Here is a 17,688-nt window from a genome sequence, read left to right on the forward strand (position 1 = left end):
CTGTTACGGTAAGTAACATTGCTTTCTCTCCATGTCCCCAAGCAAGCCTAGGTGTTCACCCACGGCAGCAGTTTCTGGGCAACCGAAAAGAGCAGGCAGCCAAAGCAAAATGATAGAACCTGCCAGCCAGACAAAGCCAAAGAACCTTTGGCACATGCTTTTATCTGCAGGTAGCGTTGGTGATTTTCAAATAGCTAGTTTATTTGGATAAATCACTTTTGCAAATTGCCCTTATTGCATCTATGAGATTGTCCTAGGTAGACAAACTTAGATTGCGAGCCCACTAGGGGACAGAGAATAAGTACCTACTTGTAATATCTATAGGTAAACTGCATACCACAGAAAGATGGTATATCAAAGATCAATGTAAATATTACCAAAGTTTAACAAAAACATGATGTATTGGGGCAGATTAGGGACCTGAAAGTTAATTTGGAGCAAGGTAATACATAAGATTGAAACAGAGAAAAATTAAGACCATATGATCTATCCACTCTTTCTTTCACACCCTTAGAGATCCTATGTACATGCTTCAAGCTTGCTTGAATTCAGATACAGTCTTTGTCTCCACCACCTCAACTGGGAGGCTGTTCCATGAATCTACTACCCTTTCCATGAAGTATTTCCTTTCACTTTCATCCTATGCCCCCTCATTCCAGAGATGCCCAATACCCTTGGCACTAGCCATATGCCTATATTATGTTAATCAGGTTTTCTAGTCCGTCTTTACCTATTCAGTTGAAGGTTGGATTACATTACAAGAGGTTGGGTCAGTTACCCAGGAAGTTACAATGGAAAGTTTGACACGGACATTCAATACAGTTGCTAGTATAGGTAGATCAGTGCAGTTAGGTCATAGTTACAAATCCATAGGTACAAATAGGTCATCGTTTGCTCTTTGTTTTGTCCCAGGAGTTGCATTAGACCAGACATGGGCAAACTACGGCCCGCGGGCCATATCTGGCCCATTTTTTTAATCCGGCCCACTGACCATCCGAACCCCGCTGACTACGAGCCCTAATACCTCCCTCCAGAGCAGCATCAGGCCAGCAGCACTCTTAACAGGCTGCTTCGCGGTCTTCTCTTGTCGGGGAATCCCTTCTGCTGCATCACTGATGGTGTCATCAGTAACGCAATACCCGGAAGGCCCTGACAAGAGAAGACCTCGAAGCAGCCTGTTTAGAGTGCTGCCGGCCCCACGCTGCTCTGGAGGGAGGTATGTAGGGCTCGCGGTTGGCGGGGTTCGGATGAGAGAGAAGGATGGAGGTCCAGCGGTGGTTTGGCTGTGCAGTGAGGGCTCAAGGGTTCTGCTGCACAAGGGATGGGAGGGAGGGAAGGATGGAAGCTGGGCAAGGATTCTGCTGCACGAGGGAGGGAGAGAGGGAAGGACAGAAGCTGGGTAAGGGTTCTGCTGCACGAGGGATGGAAGGGAGGGAGGGAAGGACGGAAGCTGGGCACGGGTTCTGCTGCACAGGGGTATGGGAGGGATAGAGGGATAGAAAGATGCAGAGGGAAGGCACAAAGGGATGGGTGAGAGGGGAGGAAAGATGCTACACATGTAGAGGTAAGAAAGGAAAGAGGAAGAATTGGGTGAAGGAGAGGAATGGAGAGATGATCATGTACATTCGTTTTGTACAATAAGCCTTACGTTTTCATGCTTTGCTATCTTTTAAAGACCAAAATCTTTTATGTTATGAGGTTTACATTTAATTTATATTAGTTCACACAAACACTGCATCCATCCACTCTTGGTCCGGCTCCTCTTGACAAATTTAAGAACCCATTGTGGCCCACAAGTCAAAAGGTTTGCTCACTCCTGCATTAGACAGTTTAGAAAAGGGCTTTTTCAATTATTATTTCAGTTACTTCAAGGTTGGCTCTCTGTTCTGGTACAGAAATGCTTTAAAAAGTTTTCTGAACCTGAGATAGTGGTCACAAGATTGTAATGTAAGTGGTACAGTAAACTCTCAGCCAGCAGCCATGGGGATTGGTGGGTAACTGTACTTTCTGGTTGCTTGAGAGCTACTGAACAAATAGTTTTATCTCCCCACATCACTATATCATTCCCCCATCCCCACTTGTAGGTCCAGCACCTGTTCTCTTTTTTTCTGGGTCACTTTCTCTCCCCCCACTTATGGGTCCAGCATTTATCCATCTTCCTTCCCCTGCACCATATTAGACCCTCCCCCCTATACACACACTGCTGGTTTACCTGCCCCACCCCCCTCAAAGCCCAAAGCAGCCTCTTGCCACTCAGCTGTTAGGGCTTTATCTATTTTTTTTTTTTAAATGGCACAGATGTGCATGTGTTACACATGCACACTATCTACCCCATTAAAGAAATAAAAAAGTCCCCCCACTGAACGACCCAGGTATCAAAAAATCAGTAGGAGGGATGCCCACTTCCTCCTGATACCGCCAACCTTTTTTGCACTGACCCTTCTGCAAGGACCCCCTCCCCTCTCCTCCAAAATTGTCAGGGCATTCCCTCCTCCCATGACGAACTAACTCCCTCCAGCATTGACCCCCCAACTGACCCCTCTCCTTCCTAAAAATAAAATTGGCAGGAGGGATGGCTCCCTCCCCCCGGCCCACCTCCCACAGCCCCTGTACCTCAAAAATTGACAACAGCAGGAGGGATGCCCATTCCTTCCTGCTCGCAGGCCTGCTGCTCCTGAGAAGGAGCTGACAGAGGATCTGCTAAGAGGAAGAAAAACTCCACTGGAATATCTTATCTGCTAGCATTCAAACTTGGAAAAATGTAAAGCTTAGGCTTCAGGAGGTTATTTAATTGTCCTTCCCTTTTTTTAGTTCAGTACTCTACTTTCTCAGCAAAGTCAGTTTAGGCAATATGTAGCCTTTAGAGTCTCTGTTAGGGTTCATATATGAAAAGTGTTTTAGTCTAGATTAGTATTTTAGGTTGCGGTTCAGAGCATTAGATCAGATTAGGGCACAAATAACAGTTGAGGACAGTCTTGTTTACCCCTGGCCTGATCTCTGATTTATAGTTCCGCATGGGTTAGGGACTGGCTTAGAGGTAGACTTCAGAGGGTAGTGGTAAACAGTACCCTCTCCGATATGACGGAGGTGATCAGCGGAGTGTCGCAGGGCTCGGTCTTGGGCCCGATCCTATTTAACATCTTCGTAAGAGACTTGGCTGAGGGGCTTTGAGGTAAAATTACATTATTCGCCGATGACGCCAAACTATGCAACATGGTAGGCAACCGCACAACAGATGAAAGCACAGTGCCCGACAAAAGCTCAATGCCCGACAGTATGACGCAGGACCTACTCCTGCTGGAGCATTGGTCAAAGACTTGACAACTAAGTTTCAATGCCAAAAAATGCAAGGTCATGCATCTTGGCAGCAAAAATCCATGCAGGACTTACACCCTAAATGGTGAGATCCTAGCAAGGACTGTAGCAGAACGTGACTTGGGGGTGATCATTAGCGAAGACATGAAGACTGCCAATCAAGTGGAGAAAGCTTCATCCAGGGCTAGACAAATCATGGGCTGTATCCGTAGAAGTTTCATCAGCCGTAAGCCCGAGGTCATAATGCCGTTGTACAGATCCATGGTGAGACCCCATCTGGAATACTGTGTACAATTCTGGAGGCCACATTATCAAAAAGATGTGCGGAGAGTTGAGTCGGTTCAGCAAATGGCCACCAGGATGGTCTCAGGACTCAAGGATCTCCAGTATGAGGAACGACTGGGTAAGTTGCAGCTGTACTCACTCGAGGAGAGAGAGGGGAGACATGATCGAGATGTTCAAATATGTCACAGGTCGTATCGAGGTGGAAGAGGATCTCTTTTTCCTTAAAAGGACCCATGGCAACAAGAGAGCATCCATTGAAAATCAGGGGTGGGAAATTTCATGGCGACACCAGAAAATATTTCTTCACCGAAAGGGTGGTTGAAATAATCTTCCACAACAGGTAATTGAGGCCAGCAGCATGCCAGATTTTAAGAAAAGATGGGATTGGCATGTGGGATCTCTTAGTGTGGGCAGACTAGATGGGCCGTGGCCCTTTTCTGCCGTCATGTTCTATGTTTCTATGTAAACATAATTAGCTAGTAATTAGCTCTTAAGAAATTGTCTTTGAAATCCCTAGAGGGTAACCTACCAATTACAATATTGCTAAATAATAATAAAAATCAAACATTACCACAACCTAACATATAACTAGTAGTTTTAGGGGAACTCAGAATGCATATTCCAATTCCCATAGCAACTTAGGAAAGAAAGAAAACCATATTAAGATGCAGGCAGCAGTCCAGCAGTAAGATGGGAACACTCCAGTCTTTTGCACCGAGTGTCACAGGTTTGATTATCTCTCAGTTGAGTAGAGGTTGTAGGAATGCCCCACAATAAACACACATACGCAATCTTAGAGTCGAGAGAAGACGCTTCAAATGAATGGTCTCTCCCTCTTTTTATTGAGAATCATATCTCCATTAATTACTTAGTTAATGCTCTACAAGGTTATAATTTCATAATGCATTTACAGTGAGGATTAAACCATTGTTTATCTATATCATGTGTGTCTCAAAGCTATTATCTCACGTGACATATGAATACATAATAACAGTTATAATAAAGTGATTCCCAATGTGTACCTTTCTGATATGTCTCAAATCTTACTATGGCATGTGACAGTCCAAAGGTTATAATGCATGCTTCTTAAGCTCTCTTGATTAGCCTTGCTCAGGCAAAGTCTGATTGTTGCCCATATAAGGGATGCTTAAACAAGATAAGAGAAAAAGGGTAAATGTATGGTCAGGTTAATATGTGGCCAGAGTCAGGGATGCCTCAGCCTTCTGCTCAAGGTGCAACCCTTGTCCTTGCTTAGAAAGTATACGTGGCAGGAGGGAGAGGGAGAGGAAATAAGAAACAGGGCCTCAGAACCAAACCCAGGCTTGGATCCACACATAGGCCTCGATCCGCACACAGGGCCTAGGTCGGTGTGCCGACCCGGCCTGCGCTCAGAACCGCCCGTGTGCGGACCCTGCCAGTGTTCTGATGCCCTGGATCAGAACTTATCAGATCTCCATCCCTACAAGAGGTCTTATGTGTGTTCTCAGTGTAAAGAGCTCCTGGCACTCCGGGAATAGATCTGATCTCTTGAGACTAGAGTAGCAGACTTGAAAGAGCTAAGGGAGACAGAGAGGTACAAAGAGGAGACCTACAGGGACCTTGTAGAGGTCCCAGCTCCAGTCTGTGCTGCCTTGGAGGAGGCAGGTCTTGTTAAAGGAGAGCATCACCCTGGTGAAGTAGGAGCCCTGTAGCCAGGACCTGTCCACAGGGGATGCAATGTCCTCTTTCAACGGGGATGTGTCTCCAGGAGCTTCTGCCCAAGAGGGAAGGGTTAGAACAGTCGCTATACACTTCCCCCACCACATTCACGGTGATAGGGGAAAGGCAAGGCAGCGAATAGAGAAAAACAAAAAAAAGACACAAAACTGTGAATAACCTGAGCTGTTCCAGTGAAGAAAGTGTAGCTGGGAGCAGCGATTTTCTCTGTGCAACGCCGGGAGCAGCGATTTCCTATGATGTAAATTTGGGGGCGGGGCCTTTGATCGAAAACCCGCAAATAACAGAAACCGCAGACTGCGAATGTGGAGGGGTAAGTGTAGTGGGAGATTCGATCGTTACGCATGTAGATAGCTGGGTGGCTGGTAAACATGAGGATCGCTTGGTTACTTGCCTGCCTGATGTGAAGGTTGCGAACCTCATGTGTCACTTAGATAAGATGTTAGACAGTGCTGGGGAGGAACCTGCTGTCTTGGTATATGTGTGTACCAATGACATAGGGCAGCGATGGCGAACCAATGGCACGCGAAGGCCTTGCAGCTGGCACGCGGGAAGGTCCGCAAAAGAGAGCTGCACGGGTTACGGGGATCCCGTGGGGACGCCCCCTAGGGTCGCGGGGATCCCGTGGGGACGCCTCCGAGGATCGCAGGGTTCCTGCGGGGCTGGATGTACTAAGTCGCGTGACTTTTCTCCCTACCTGCTCTGCTTGCAGCACAGAGCCGAACGGAAGTCTTCCCGACGTCAGCGCTGACGTCGGGAAGACTTCCGTTCGGCTCTGTACTGCAGGCAGGGTAGGTAAGGAGGAGTAGCCTCGCGGCTCGAGTGGCTACCAAGGGAGGGGGGCGGTCCACCCCGCCCCGCCCCATGTGCAGCACAGCCAGCCAGGTCCCCTTACTTATGTGGCGCAAACCCGACCGACCGACAACAGCCCTGGTCCGACAAACCTCCCTGCCCTTAACCGCAAATCTAAATTACCTTCTTACAGCAGCTGTAAGAAGGAAATTTAGATTCGCGGTTAAGGGCAGGGAGGTTTGTCAGACCGGGGCTGTTGTCGGTCTGTCGGTCGGGGAAGCGCCACAAAAGTAAGGGGACCTGGCCGGCAGTGCTGCACCCGGGGCGGGAGAGAAGGAGGGGGGAGAAGGACGCTGAAAGCACTGGGGAAGACAAAGGGGGGAGAAGAACACTGAAAGCACATGTGGAAGACAGAAGGGGGAGAAGGACGCTGACAGGACATGGGGAAGACGGGGGGGGAGAAGGACGCTGAAAGCACATGGGGAAGACAAAGGGGTGGAGAAGGACGCTGAAAGGACATGGGGAAGATGGGGGGATGGAGAAGGACGCTGAAAGGACATGGGGAAGACGGGGGGGTGGAGAAGGACGCTGAAAGGCCATGGGGAAGACAGAGAGGGAGAAGGACGCTGAAAGGACATGGGGAAGACAGAGGGAGAAGGACACTGAAAGCACATGTGGAAGACAGAAGGGGGAGAAGGACGCTGACAGGACATGGGGAAGACGGGGGGGAGAAAGATGCTGAAAGCACATGGGGAAGACAAAGGGGTGGAGAAGGACGCTGAAAGGCCATGGGGAAGACGGGGTGGGGGGGAAGGACATTTGAAAGCATTTGTGGAAGACAGAAGGGGGAGAAGGACACTGACAGGACATGGGGAAGACAGAGGGGGGAGAAGGACGCTGACAGGACATGGGGAAGATGGGGGGGAGAAGGACGCTGAAAGCACATGGGGAAGACAAAGGGGTGGAGAAGGACGCTGAAAGGACATGGGGAAGATGGGGGGGTGGAGAAGGACGCTGAAAGGACATGGGGAAGACGGGGGGGGTGGAGAAGGACGCTGAAAGGCCATGGGGAAGACAGAGAGGGAGAAGGATGCTGATAGGACATGGGGAAGACGGGGGGGGGAGAAGGACGCTTAAAGCACATGGGGAAGACAAAGGGGTGGAGGACGCTGAAAGGACATGGGGAAGACGGGGGTGGAGAAGGACGCTGAAAGGCCATGGGGAAGACAGAGGGGGGAGAAGGACGCTGAAAGGAAATGGGGAAGAGAGAGTGGGGAGAAGATGCTGGCAGGGAAGAAGACAGAGATGCCAGACTATGGGGGGAGCGGAGGGAAGAAGATGGGTGCCAGACCAATTTGGAAGGGGGGAGAAAGGTAACAGAGTAAATGGAAGACGCAGAAGGAAGAGAGACAGTGGATGGAAGGAACTGAATGAGAACATGAGGAAAGCAGAAACCAGGCAACAAAGGTAGGAAAATAATTCTATTTCTTTTTTTCTTTTTTTTTGCTTCAAGATAAAGTAGTATATTAGTTGTGTTGATAAAAATTTATAAACAAAAGAGGCTCTGGTAGAAACCCGTTTACAAAGTGTGTATTCTTCCCAATTAATATTTCCAAATTAATAAAGTCTTTTTGCTTATTTGTAAATGGGTTTCTACCAGAGCCTTTAATTCAGTAGCATAATTAAATGAAATAATTATTTCTGAAGTTTATAGGGACGGGCGGGGACGGAGGGGATTCCTCACGGGGACGGGCGGGGATGGAGGACATTCCTCTCGGGGACGGGTGGGGACGGAGGGATTCCTCACGGGGACGGGTGGGATTCCTCATGGGGACGGGTGGGGACGGGTGAGACTTTGGCGGGGACGGGTGGGGACAGGTGGGATTTCTGTCCCCGCGCAACTCTCTAGTCCACAATTAAGATATGCGGCGCGGCAGGAGGCAAGTGTGCCAGTGTCTGCTTTGCAGCTCACGTGGCAACAGGGCCGGACTGGCCATTGGGAGGACCGGGCATTGTCCCGGTGGGCCACGGCCCATCCTGCTGTGCTGGCTGCAGTCCTGTGAGTGGATGTTTAGCCTGCCTGTCTTCCCGTTAGTATCCTATGAGCCAGGCAGTGTGTGAGGGGGAAGTAGGGGGAGGAAGAGAAGCTTCACACTGAGTCTGTCACAGGAACTCAGTGAGGCTGTAGTGTGACTCCACATGTGACATCTGTAATCAGGAACAGTTCCTAGTGCTCCCATGCTAGAGAGGTGAGGATATGGGGGGATGTTAATGTGTCTAATAATGTGCTCCTCTGTAAAAACCTCTGTATCTTCCATGGGGGACATGCTAAATTCGAGGAAATAAAAAAGCTGCTTATGATGATTGCATAGAGAAGTTCAGTAAGCTGAGAGGAGGGCTGGGCTCTCTGTGAACAACCAACACACTAATCCTCTGCGCTGTACCTTAAGGAAAACTCAATATAGCAAAAAACAGTAAAGTGTATATGTGGCCCTTCACAGTGCTTTTGTAAACATCATAATAAAATAACAAAGGCTCCAATAATGAAAAATAAAAGTCCTTTTCCCATACACTCAGGTTGCACAAGTCCGGTTTTCACCCGGACAGTATATTTTTTGACCAAAACGGATGTCTACAATTAGTAAAATTCCCCAATCACATATTTTTTTATGGGGACGGATTTGTATACAGCACTTCTTTAGATTTTTTTTATTATACAAATTTTATCTTTTTGTAGACTTGAAGTCTTGAACAAAGAAAATGAGTACAGCAAAAAAAGCAAAAACAGATAGTGGAAGACCATTCCAAGAGGCCTGGACAGAGACATATGGAGTGATTGAACGAAGTGGGAAAGCATTGTGTATTATGTGTAATGAAAGTGTTGTGTCTCGCACATCAAGTGTCAAACATCACTTTGAGACCAACCATAACAGTGTTGCTGAACTTGGTTTAGCTCAAAGAAAAGAGTTCCTTGTAGGAAAATTAAAGAAATATCACTCCCAGTGTCTTAGTTTTAGCAACTATCTTTCAAAAACTAATCATCTTACAGTTGCCAGCTTTCAAATTTCACTGTGCATGGCAAAACATGGTAAGCCCCTCTCTGATGGAGATTTTATCAAAAAGGCAATTTTGGCTGGGAGTAATTCACTCTTCCATGATTTCCAAAACAAGGATAAAATTGTGCAGCGCATCTCTGAGATGCCGCTAAGCAGAAATACTGCAAAAGATAGGGTTCTGCGAATGGCTGCTGATGTTAGTCAACAGCTTACTTGCGACTTACAAAAAGCACCCTTCTACTCCATGTGCTTGGATGAAAGTACAGATATTACTAACCATGCAAGACTAGCGCTCATTTTGCGTTATGCTACTGGTGACATCATGAGAGAAGAGCTGGTAAAACTGCTGTCTTTGCCTGGAAGAACACAAGGGATAGATATCCACAATGCTGTGATGGAGGCTTTTTCATCACTAGACATAAGTCCAGAAAAAGTGGTTTCAGTTACTAGCGATGGAGCACTTAGCATGGTGGGGACAACATCAGGATTCATTCATTTCTTTGCTAAGGAAGCAAAACATCCACTGATTCAATTTCACTGCATAATACATCAAGAGGCTCTCTGCGCCAAAGAAAGCAGCAAAAAACTTGACGATGTCCTCAAAGATGTAACAAAAATGGTGAACTTCATCATGGCGCGTGCTCTTAATTTTCGACAATTTCAAGCCCTTCTTGATGAGGTTCAGGCACAATATAACACTTTACTGATGTACAATAATGTCCGGTGGCTGAGCAGAGGACGAGTGTTAGAGAGATTTGTGGCCTGCTTGGAAGAAGTTAGGCTATTTATGAACGAAAAGGGGGAAGACTATCCTCAACTCACCAACATGGCCTGGCTTACCAACCTCATGTTCTTTACAGATTTTACTAACCACTTTAATGTACTAAACAAAAAATTACAAGGCATGGGAAAAACAGCAGAAAGCATGTTTAGTGACATCAAAGCTTTTGAGAGAAAATTGCATGTTTTTGAAAAAGACCTTGAGAGTGGACAGCTAAAATATTTTCCCAACCTAAAAATACATTTGGATAATTCTACATTTGTGGACAGTCATAAAAAACACCAGGAAATCCACAAAGCATATTCCACCATTGTAGCCGAAGCAAAGGAGAATTTTAGTAAAAGATTTTCTCAGTTCCGTAAGATGGAGACAACCCTTTCATTTATAACTTCCCCAGAAAAGTCCACATTTGAAGATCTTGATCTTTCCTGCTTAAAGTGGTTGGATATTCAAAATTTGGAAATGGAGCTACTGGAATTTCAAGAAAGCTCTATTTGGAAAAGTAAATTCAATGACCTGCGTGCGGCTCTTGAACGTATTGAGTGTGAAAGGGTGACAAATGAAATCACTGCTAGCAGTTCTGAAAATGAAATCCTAAAAGCGTGGAATTCTCTGCCAGACAATTTTAAGTCCATGAAAGCACTTGGGATTGCTCTTCTTACTTTGTTTGGGTCATCCTATGCTTGTGAGCAGCTGTTTTCGGCTTTGAATCATATAAAATCTGATGCTAGAAACAGATTAACAGATGACATGAGTGCTGCATGTGTTGCTCTGAAATTAACGCACTATGAGCCAAGGATTGACAAGTTATCAGCATGCATGCAACAACAAAAATCACATTAATTTTTTTCAGAGCATGCCCAATGCATATGTTTACATGAAGCAGTGTTTGCAGTTTGCAGTTAAGACACTTTCTAAGTTATTTAAATATTATTTAAAGATGTTATTTAAAAAAGGGACTTTACATGGCCCTGTTGTATTCCAATCTGGAATTTCCAATAAAAACGGTTGGTTTAATTGAAAGCTCTTTTGTTTTCTTTACATCATATTATTAGAAATGTAATGATTTAACTATTTTCTAATTTGATTGTAAATTTTACAAAAAAAACATGTATAGACTCTTTGGGAATACACACCGAGTCTTGACACAGTTAACAGTTTTAAGAAGTTTATCTTTTTTTTTTACTCAGGATACATTTGACATGTTATGTGAATAATACATTTAAAATATATTGTGTAACTGAATCAAATTCTTCCTAAATTCATTAAATTGAATGAAATCATTAAAACATTATAAATTGCCAATAAATTGAAATGAAAACCAAAGGATTGTGAATCAAATTGATTCTCTGACAATACAAAGATTCCAACCTTTAAAAATGATGTTACATAGTTCAGGCAACTTTGTAAAGAGTTTTTAGATACTAAAATCTTGTTATTAAGGTTTAATTGACGTGCTGGCACTTTGAGGAAATTCTTTGGTTTTTTACGGCAGTTTGGGCACTCGGGCTCAAAAAGGTTAGCCATCACTGACATAGGGAAATGCAGCAGGGAGGTTCTGGAAGTCAAATTTAGGCTCTTAGGTAGGAAGTTAAAATCCAGAACCTCCAGGGTAGCATTTTAAAAGTGCTCCCTGTTCCACGTACAGGTCCCAAGAGACAGGCAGAACTCCGGAGTCTCAATGCATGGATGAGGCAATGGTGCAGGGAGGATGGTTTTAGATTTGTTAGAAACTGGGTGACACACTGTGAAAGAGGGAGTCTATTCCGCAAAGATGGGCTCCACTTTAATCAGGGTGGAACCAGGCTGCTGGCGTCAAAAAAGGAAGATAGAGCAGCTTTTAAACTACAACCTGGGGAAGGCCAACAGTTGCTCAAAATAGCATGATTCAGGACAAGGTATCTTTAAAAGATATCATCATAAAAGGGAAGCAATCTTTAAAATCAACCTGCTCTGAATTTAAGGAAACCTAGTCTACTGTGGCCTGTATTACAATCTCACTACCAGGATGCCCTGTCTTCCATTTTATGACAATTCTTATGTTTCCCTTCCTGGTGCATCCTGGGATACATGGGGAGGGGTGTAAGGCCCTGATTGGCTCATACACCTAAGGGGGGGATTGTCATGGTGGGACTGTCATCGGGGAGGGGGGAGCTTTTTTCTTTTTTAATGGGGCAGATATTGTGTCATCTGTGCCATTAAAAAAATGAAACGAGCCCCTAAAGCTGAGTGGCAAAGGTTGCTGTGGGGCTTCCCTGCCACAAAGCTGTTCAGACTTCCACAAATCGGCTCTGCACATATGTCAAAGTTGCTCTCACAGCAATTTATCGAACGGGATTATGGTGAACCTCCTTACAAATCATTTGCATGCAAACTTATTAGAACATTAATCTCTGTTCCAGAGTTGGCCAAAAAATAAGCCATCAGTGACTCTCACAATCTTAACACCATGTTTTTGCATCTAGCTCCAATTCCTCTATTTTTTCACTGTCTGACTGACTCATACTGAAATTAGGATTTGAATTTTTTGTTCTGCATCTGAAGTACTGGTAAATATAACTTATATTAACCAGTTCTTTAGATCCAGCCAGATCCAGCCAAGGCAGGATTAAAGGGTAGGCCAAGTAGGCATGTGCCTCAGGCCCAAAGAATTCAGGGGGGCCTGAAACGCTGCCTGCTCCGATGACATCAGTGTACCTGCCTCTGGGCCCGGCTCCAGATGTCCAGCTACTGCCTCGTTCTGTCTTCTTCGCTATATTCTAACAAGATGGCGGCCAGTTAGGCCATCAACTGTGCTGTCTCCCTCATCCTATTTTTTGTTTTTGTTTTATTTTGCCTTATTTGGTTTTCTTTTGATTTTATATTTTACTGGTTTTGTTTTTGGTCTTTGTTCCTTTCATCTGGGACCTCCATTCTTGTTTAAGTTTGTTTTTAAATTCACTCACTGATTCTCCGGTTTGACAGTTGCTCGGGTCCAATAGATGAGGTGGCCTCTTACTTGCTACTTGACTTGTTCCTTGGTGGCGGTTGAGAAATGCTGGACTGGGTTCTCATCCTTCGTAGAGGGTGTAAGAGGTCTGATTTCGGCTCCTTTACATTTGCGTGCCGACAGCTACATACTCTCACTTCTCTGCTTTTGAAATCGTACCAGTGGGGAGGAAGACGGCGCATCAGAGTGAGCTCAGAGGTGGTGCTTCTGAGGAGAGGACGGCCCCAGAAGGATCCCAAAATGTGCAGCCAAAGGAGCAGTTGTCCTGCCTGGAAAATCGCCTGTTCGTTGGAGGGACCCCGAGATCTTTGGAAGCAGCCGTTGGATCCAATGATGGTGGCAGTTGGCCCTTTAAAGCAGCTGATGTACCAAGATGATAGTGGCAGATGTCCGGCTGTTGCAGAGGTCATCTGATCCAAATGACATGCCTGCATTTTGGCATTGCCTTGACTCTGATCCAAATGACTAGCCTGCATTTTGTCACTCATTACTACATCCTAGGAAACCTTATGGCTGAAATATTGTTTGGTGGCTGGGCTTCATACTTCAGGACTCAAGGAGCATACTAGCTTTCACTCCTTGGCATGTCGTCTTTATGAACTTCTAACATCAGATCCTATTGTCTGACTGGAATTTACTTTAATTTTATACATTTTATTTGTTTTTTAATCCGAATTTAATTTATTCACTGAATACTTGTTGGGATGTTCATATCTTGTCTCTATCTCTGGTTTTATCTTTTCTATCTTTACCATTTTAATAATTGTTTTCTCAGGTACTTTAGCTAGATCGTGAGCCTTCGGGACAGTTAGAAAACTTCCAAGTACCTATCTTTATTTATTTTTATTTTATTGTATCTTTAATACATCTTTACTATAAACCGCTTTGAACCTCACGGTATAGCGGTATATAAGAAATAAAATTAAATTAAAATATTCAGTGCAGCCGAACTCGCAGTCTTCAAAAGGCCATGGGCAGTGGTTCTTGTATCCTGCCTGCGGCTGACCTGGAAGCCTTTCCACAGGCACTGAGATTTTGTGTCAGAGGGAAGATTTCTGAGTCAGCTGTAGGCATGTAGGAACTGCTGCCCATGGCTTTTTGAAGACTTTTAGGTCGGCTGCCCTAAGTAATGAAGGAAGGAAGGAGAACATGCTACTTGGACTTCTGGAGCCTGTCCCAGAGGTACACTCTGACAGGAGGGGTAACATGGGGGAGGGGCAGAGGTGGAGGGGGGGGGGGGGCAGATCCAGGGGGGCCAGTGCACATGGATGCCTAGGGCCCACTGAATAATTAATCTTGCCCTGTATCCAGGACAAGTATATATAGTATAAAGTGATAAATTTAACATTTATTATCATGTTATAAGTTTTAATTTTGAAGCTGGAGTCAGTACATTTTCACTGACTCCAACTCCATCCAAAATTGTTTCCAACTCCATACATAAGAATTGCCGCTGCTGGGTCAGACCAGTGGTCCATTATGCCCAACAGTCCGCTCACGCGGTGGCCCTCTGGTCAAAGACCAGCGCCCTAACTGAGACTAGCCCTACCAGGATACGTCCTTGTTCAGCAGGAACTTGTCCAACTTTGTCTTAAATCCCTGGAGGGTATTTTCCCCTATAACAGACTCCGGAAGAGCGTTCCAGTTTTCCACCACTCTCTGGGTGAAGAAGGATTTCCTTACATTTATACGGAATCTATCCCCTTTCAACTTTAGAGAGTGCCCTCTCGTTCTCCCTACCTTGGAGAGGGTGAACAACCTGTCCTTATCTACTAAGTCTTTACCCTTCAATACCTTGAATGTTTTGATCATGTCCCCTCTCAATCTCCTCTGTTCGAGGGAGAAGAGGCCCAGTTTCTCTAATCTCTCATTGTATGGCAACTCCTCCAGCCCCTTAACCATCTTAGTCGCTGTGGTGGGTGCTTGGAATGCGCTCCCGGAGGAGGTTGTGGAGGAGACTACTGTACTGAGATTCAAGAGAAAGTTGGATACACACCTTCTTGCATATCATATTGAGGGATACGGTAAATCCAAAAAGGAGTACCTAAATGGGCCACCGCGTGTGCGGATCACCGGACAGGATGGACCTCGGTCTGATCCGGTGAGGGCGTTTCTTATGTTCTTATGTTCTCTGGACCCTTTTGAGTAGTACCGTGTCCTTCTTCATGTACGGCGACCAGTGCAGCATTTAGTTTGAGCTATGCTTTAGTTAAAAAAAAAAAAGGCTCCCCATGCTCGTTATTGCCTCCATAGTTGTAAAGGAAAAAAATTCAACTTTCAGTGGGCTGGAATACTTTTTATAGCTTCAAAGAATGAAAGACTATTCATATTCTGAGTCATTCAAAGCACAAAGCAAGATAAGGTCAAGAAGGACCTGTGAAGTCTGGAGAAGTTCATAAACTACACCACATTTGAATAGTTCATAGGATGTTTCAATACAGTATATGGTTATTAGCCTGTTACAGTTAGATTCAGGCTGACCATTCACATTCACGACCTGCCATGGCGCATGTGTGTGAGGGGATGTCTGTGTTCAGTGCATGAGTACAGCACTCTTGATCATTTCAAAAGTTGGCTCCTTTGCTAGAAACATTGACTAGTAAGGCGATTCTTATGTTCTTATTTATTTATTCTGTTTTCTATACTATTCTCCCAGGGGAGCTCAGGTAATCCAAGCTCACAATCTATCTAATAAACCTGGGGCATTGGGAGATCAGGCGACCCGCCCAGGGTCACAAAGAGCAGCATGGGTTTGACTGTATGCTCACCTTCATGTGCTCAAAGTCTGTTATCCCCATCTGAGGGAGGTTGGAGCAGTTAACAAAGATCAGTTTCCGTCCTGTGATGTAGTTTTTCAGAAAACAATTCTGTCACAAATAAAAACACTGGAAATCAGTTGATGGCTAACAAGAACAGGCAGCAAAACAGGGCGCCACTGGGATCATGGCTCAGCAGAAAACCAACAACTAGTGAGCTTGGGGGTAGGGTTGGAGATTGGTTTGTTTCAAAGTGTTGCTGGTCTGGGACTGACTGATTTACAATTGTACTTACTGAGTCATGAGTCATGAATAAAACAGAAGTGTGAATATGTGCTTAATGTTTATGACTCATAGCTAATATAATTTCCATCAAAATGGTAAAAAATTTATGATGCTTATTTATTCCTCCCTTGGGATTTTGTGGAGGGGTAACATACATCAAGAAAGAAATTAGTGTGTGTCTGTGAGAAAAAAAAAATGTCCAGGTCTGCTTTTCTTCTGTGTCCCAATGTGCCCCTCTTCCTCCTTTCCGTGTCCTGACACACCCCTCTCCCTCCCTCCCTCCCTCCATTTTGTGTCCCAAGTTTTAGCCTCCCTCTCGCAGGTGTTTACTAGTGCTGCCCGATTCAGGGGGAAAAAAATTGCTTCGATTCAGCCTATTAAATCAATTCGGTTCAATTCGATTCTCCCTCCCATCTCCCTGTGCAGCAGCTTTCCATCCCTCCCATCCTTCTGTGCAGCACTTCCCGACTGTCCCCTCCCCCCCCCCCAGTGAACAGTCCTCCCCGCCAGGGCTTCCCTCTGCTGTGTCACTGAAAGTCCTGGCAGGGCTGTTCAGAGCCTACGTTTGCTAGCTGCAGCTGCTTTAGAAAGCCCTGGAGGTATGTCAGGCCTCGGGGGAGGGGGGTGTTAACTGAATCAGCAACTCCGATTTTGGGGGGAAACAAACCAATTCACCAAAGTGAATCGGTGAATCGATTCAAATTCACAACTAAGGCAGCACTAGTGTTTACCTATTCTGGCCAGCTCTCTCTTCCTCCTTCCTTTCAGCCAGCCACACTTGTTTCTCTTCACAAAGATGCAAGCTGTGACTCCTACATGCGGCCTGCAGCTCAGCTGGAAATCTTCACTCCAACGTCAGCGGGAAGGCTTCTGGGTGAGCCACAGGCAGCATGTAGGAAACAAGGTAAACACCCGTGGGAGGGAGGCACACACTTGGGACACAATGGAGGGAGAGGCACTTTCCCTATGTCCGGCCCTTCCATTTAAACTACAGTATTTTATTTTGAAGACTTATTTATTGATTCAATTTTCTATACTATACCGTTCTCCCAGGGGAACTCAGAACAGTTTACATGAATTTATTCAGGTACTCAAGCATTTTTCCCTGTTTGTCCCAGCGGGCTCACAATCTATCTAATGTATCTGGGGCAATGGTGGTATTAAGGGTTAGATTCACTAACCTTCCGATCCGTGGGCGACCGATTCACCAACCATCTTCATGCAAATGGGAGTGATCGGAGGCACGGCCCCAACTGACTGCACAGATCGCTAGAGTCCTGACAGTAGTGACAGGAAAAGCAGCCTCCTGTCACCTCCTGTCACTGCTGTTTTAAAAAATTTTTTAATTGGGCAGATATTTTGCATGTTTTACACACGTAAAATATCAGCCCCATTTGAAAAAAAATTTATACCCCCTCCCTCTCCCGACAAGTGCCCCATTCCCCCCTCCCCTCCCCAAAAATGTGCCCCGCCGCTGCAGCCCTTTAAAATTATGGTAGGAGGGTACTCACTCCCTCCTGCCATCAGTCCCACTCCCAACTTCCGCACCCACCCACCAACCAAAAAACAATCAGCAACAGGGATGCCAACTCTCTCCTTCCACCCACCAGATGCCCTGTTCCCTGTCCCCTCCCCACTCCCCCTCCTGCTCAATCTCTCCTGCTCCAATAACTCCCACGAGTCTGAGGCCTTAGGCCCTGCCCTGGTATATCA

General features: G+C 45.6%; 1 protein-coding gene across 1 annotated transcript in view; it reads right to left on the reverse strand.

The window, feature by feature from the left end:
* Positions 1–17,688, reverse strand: part of SAMD15 (sterile alpha motif domain containing 15) — a 34,204-nt gene that overhangs the window by 7,075 nt on the left and 9,441 nt on the right. Inside the window, exon 2 of the mRNA XM_033951643.1 lies at positions 15,703–15,801. Coding sequence (XP_033807534.1) covers positions 15,703–15,801 — 99 coding nt within the window. The remainder of the gene's footprint in view (positions 1–15,702; positions 15,802–17,688) is intronic.

This window comes from Geotrypetes seraphini, chromosome 7 (assembly GCF_902459505.1).
Source record: "Geotrypetes seraphini chromosome 7, aGeoSer1.1, whole genome shotgun sequence".
Classification (NCBI taxonomy): domain Eukaryota; kingdom Metazoa; phylum Chordata; class Amphibia; order Gymnophiona; family Dermophiidae; genus Geotrypetes; species Geotrypetes seraphini.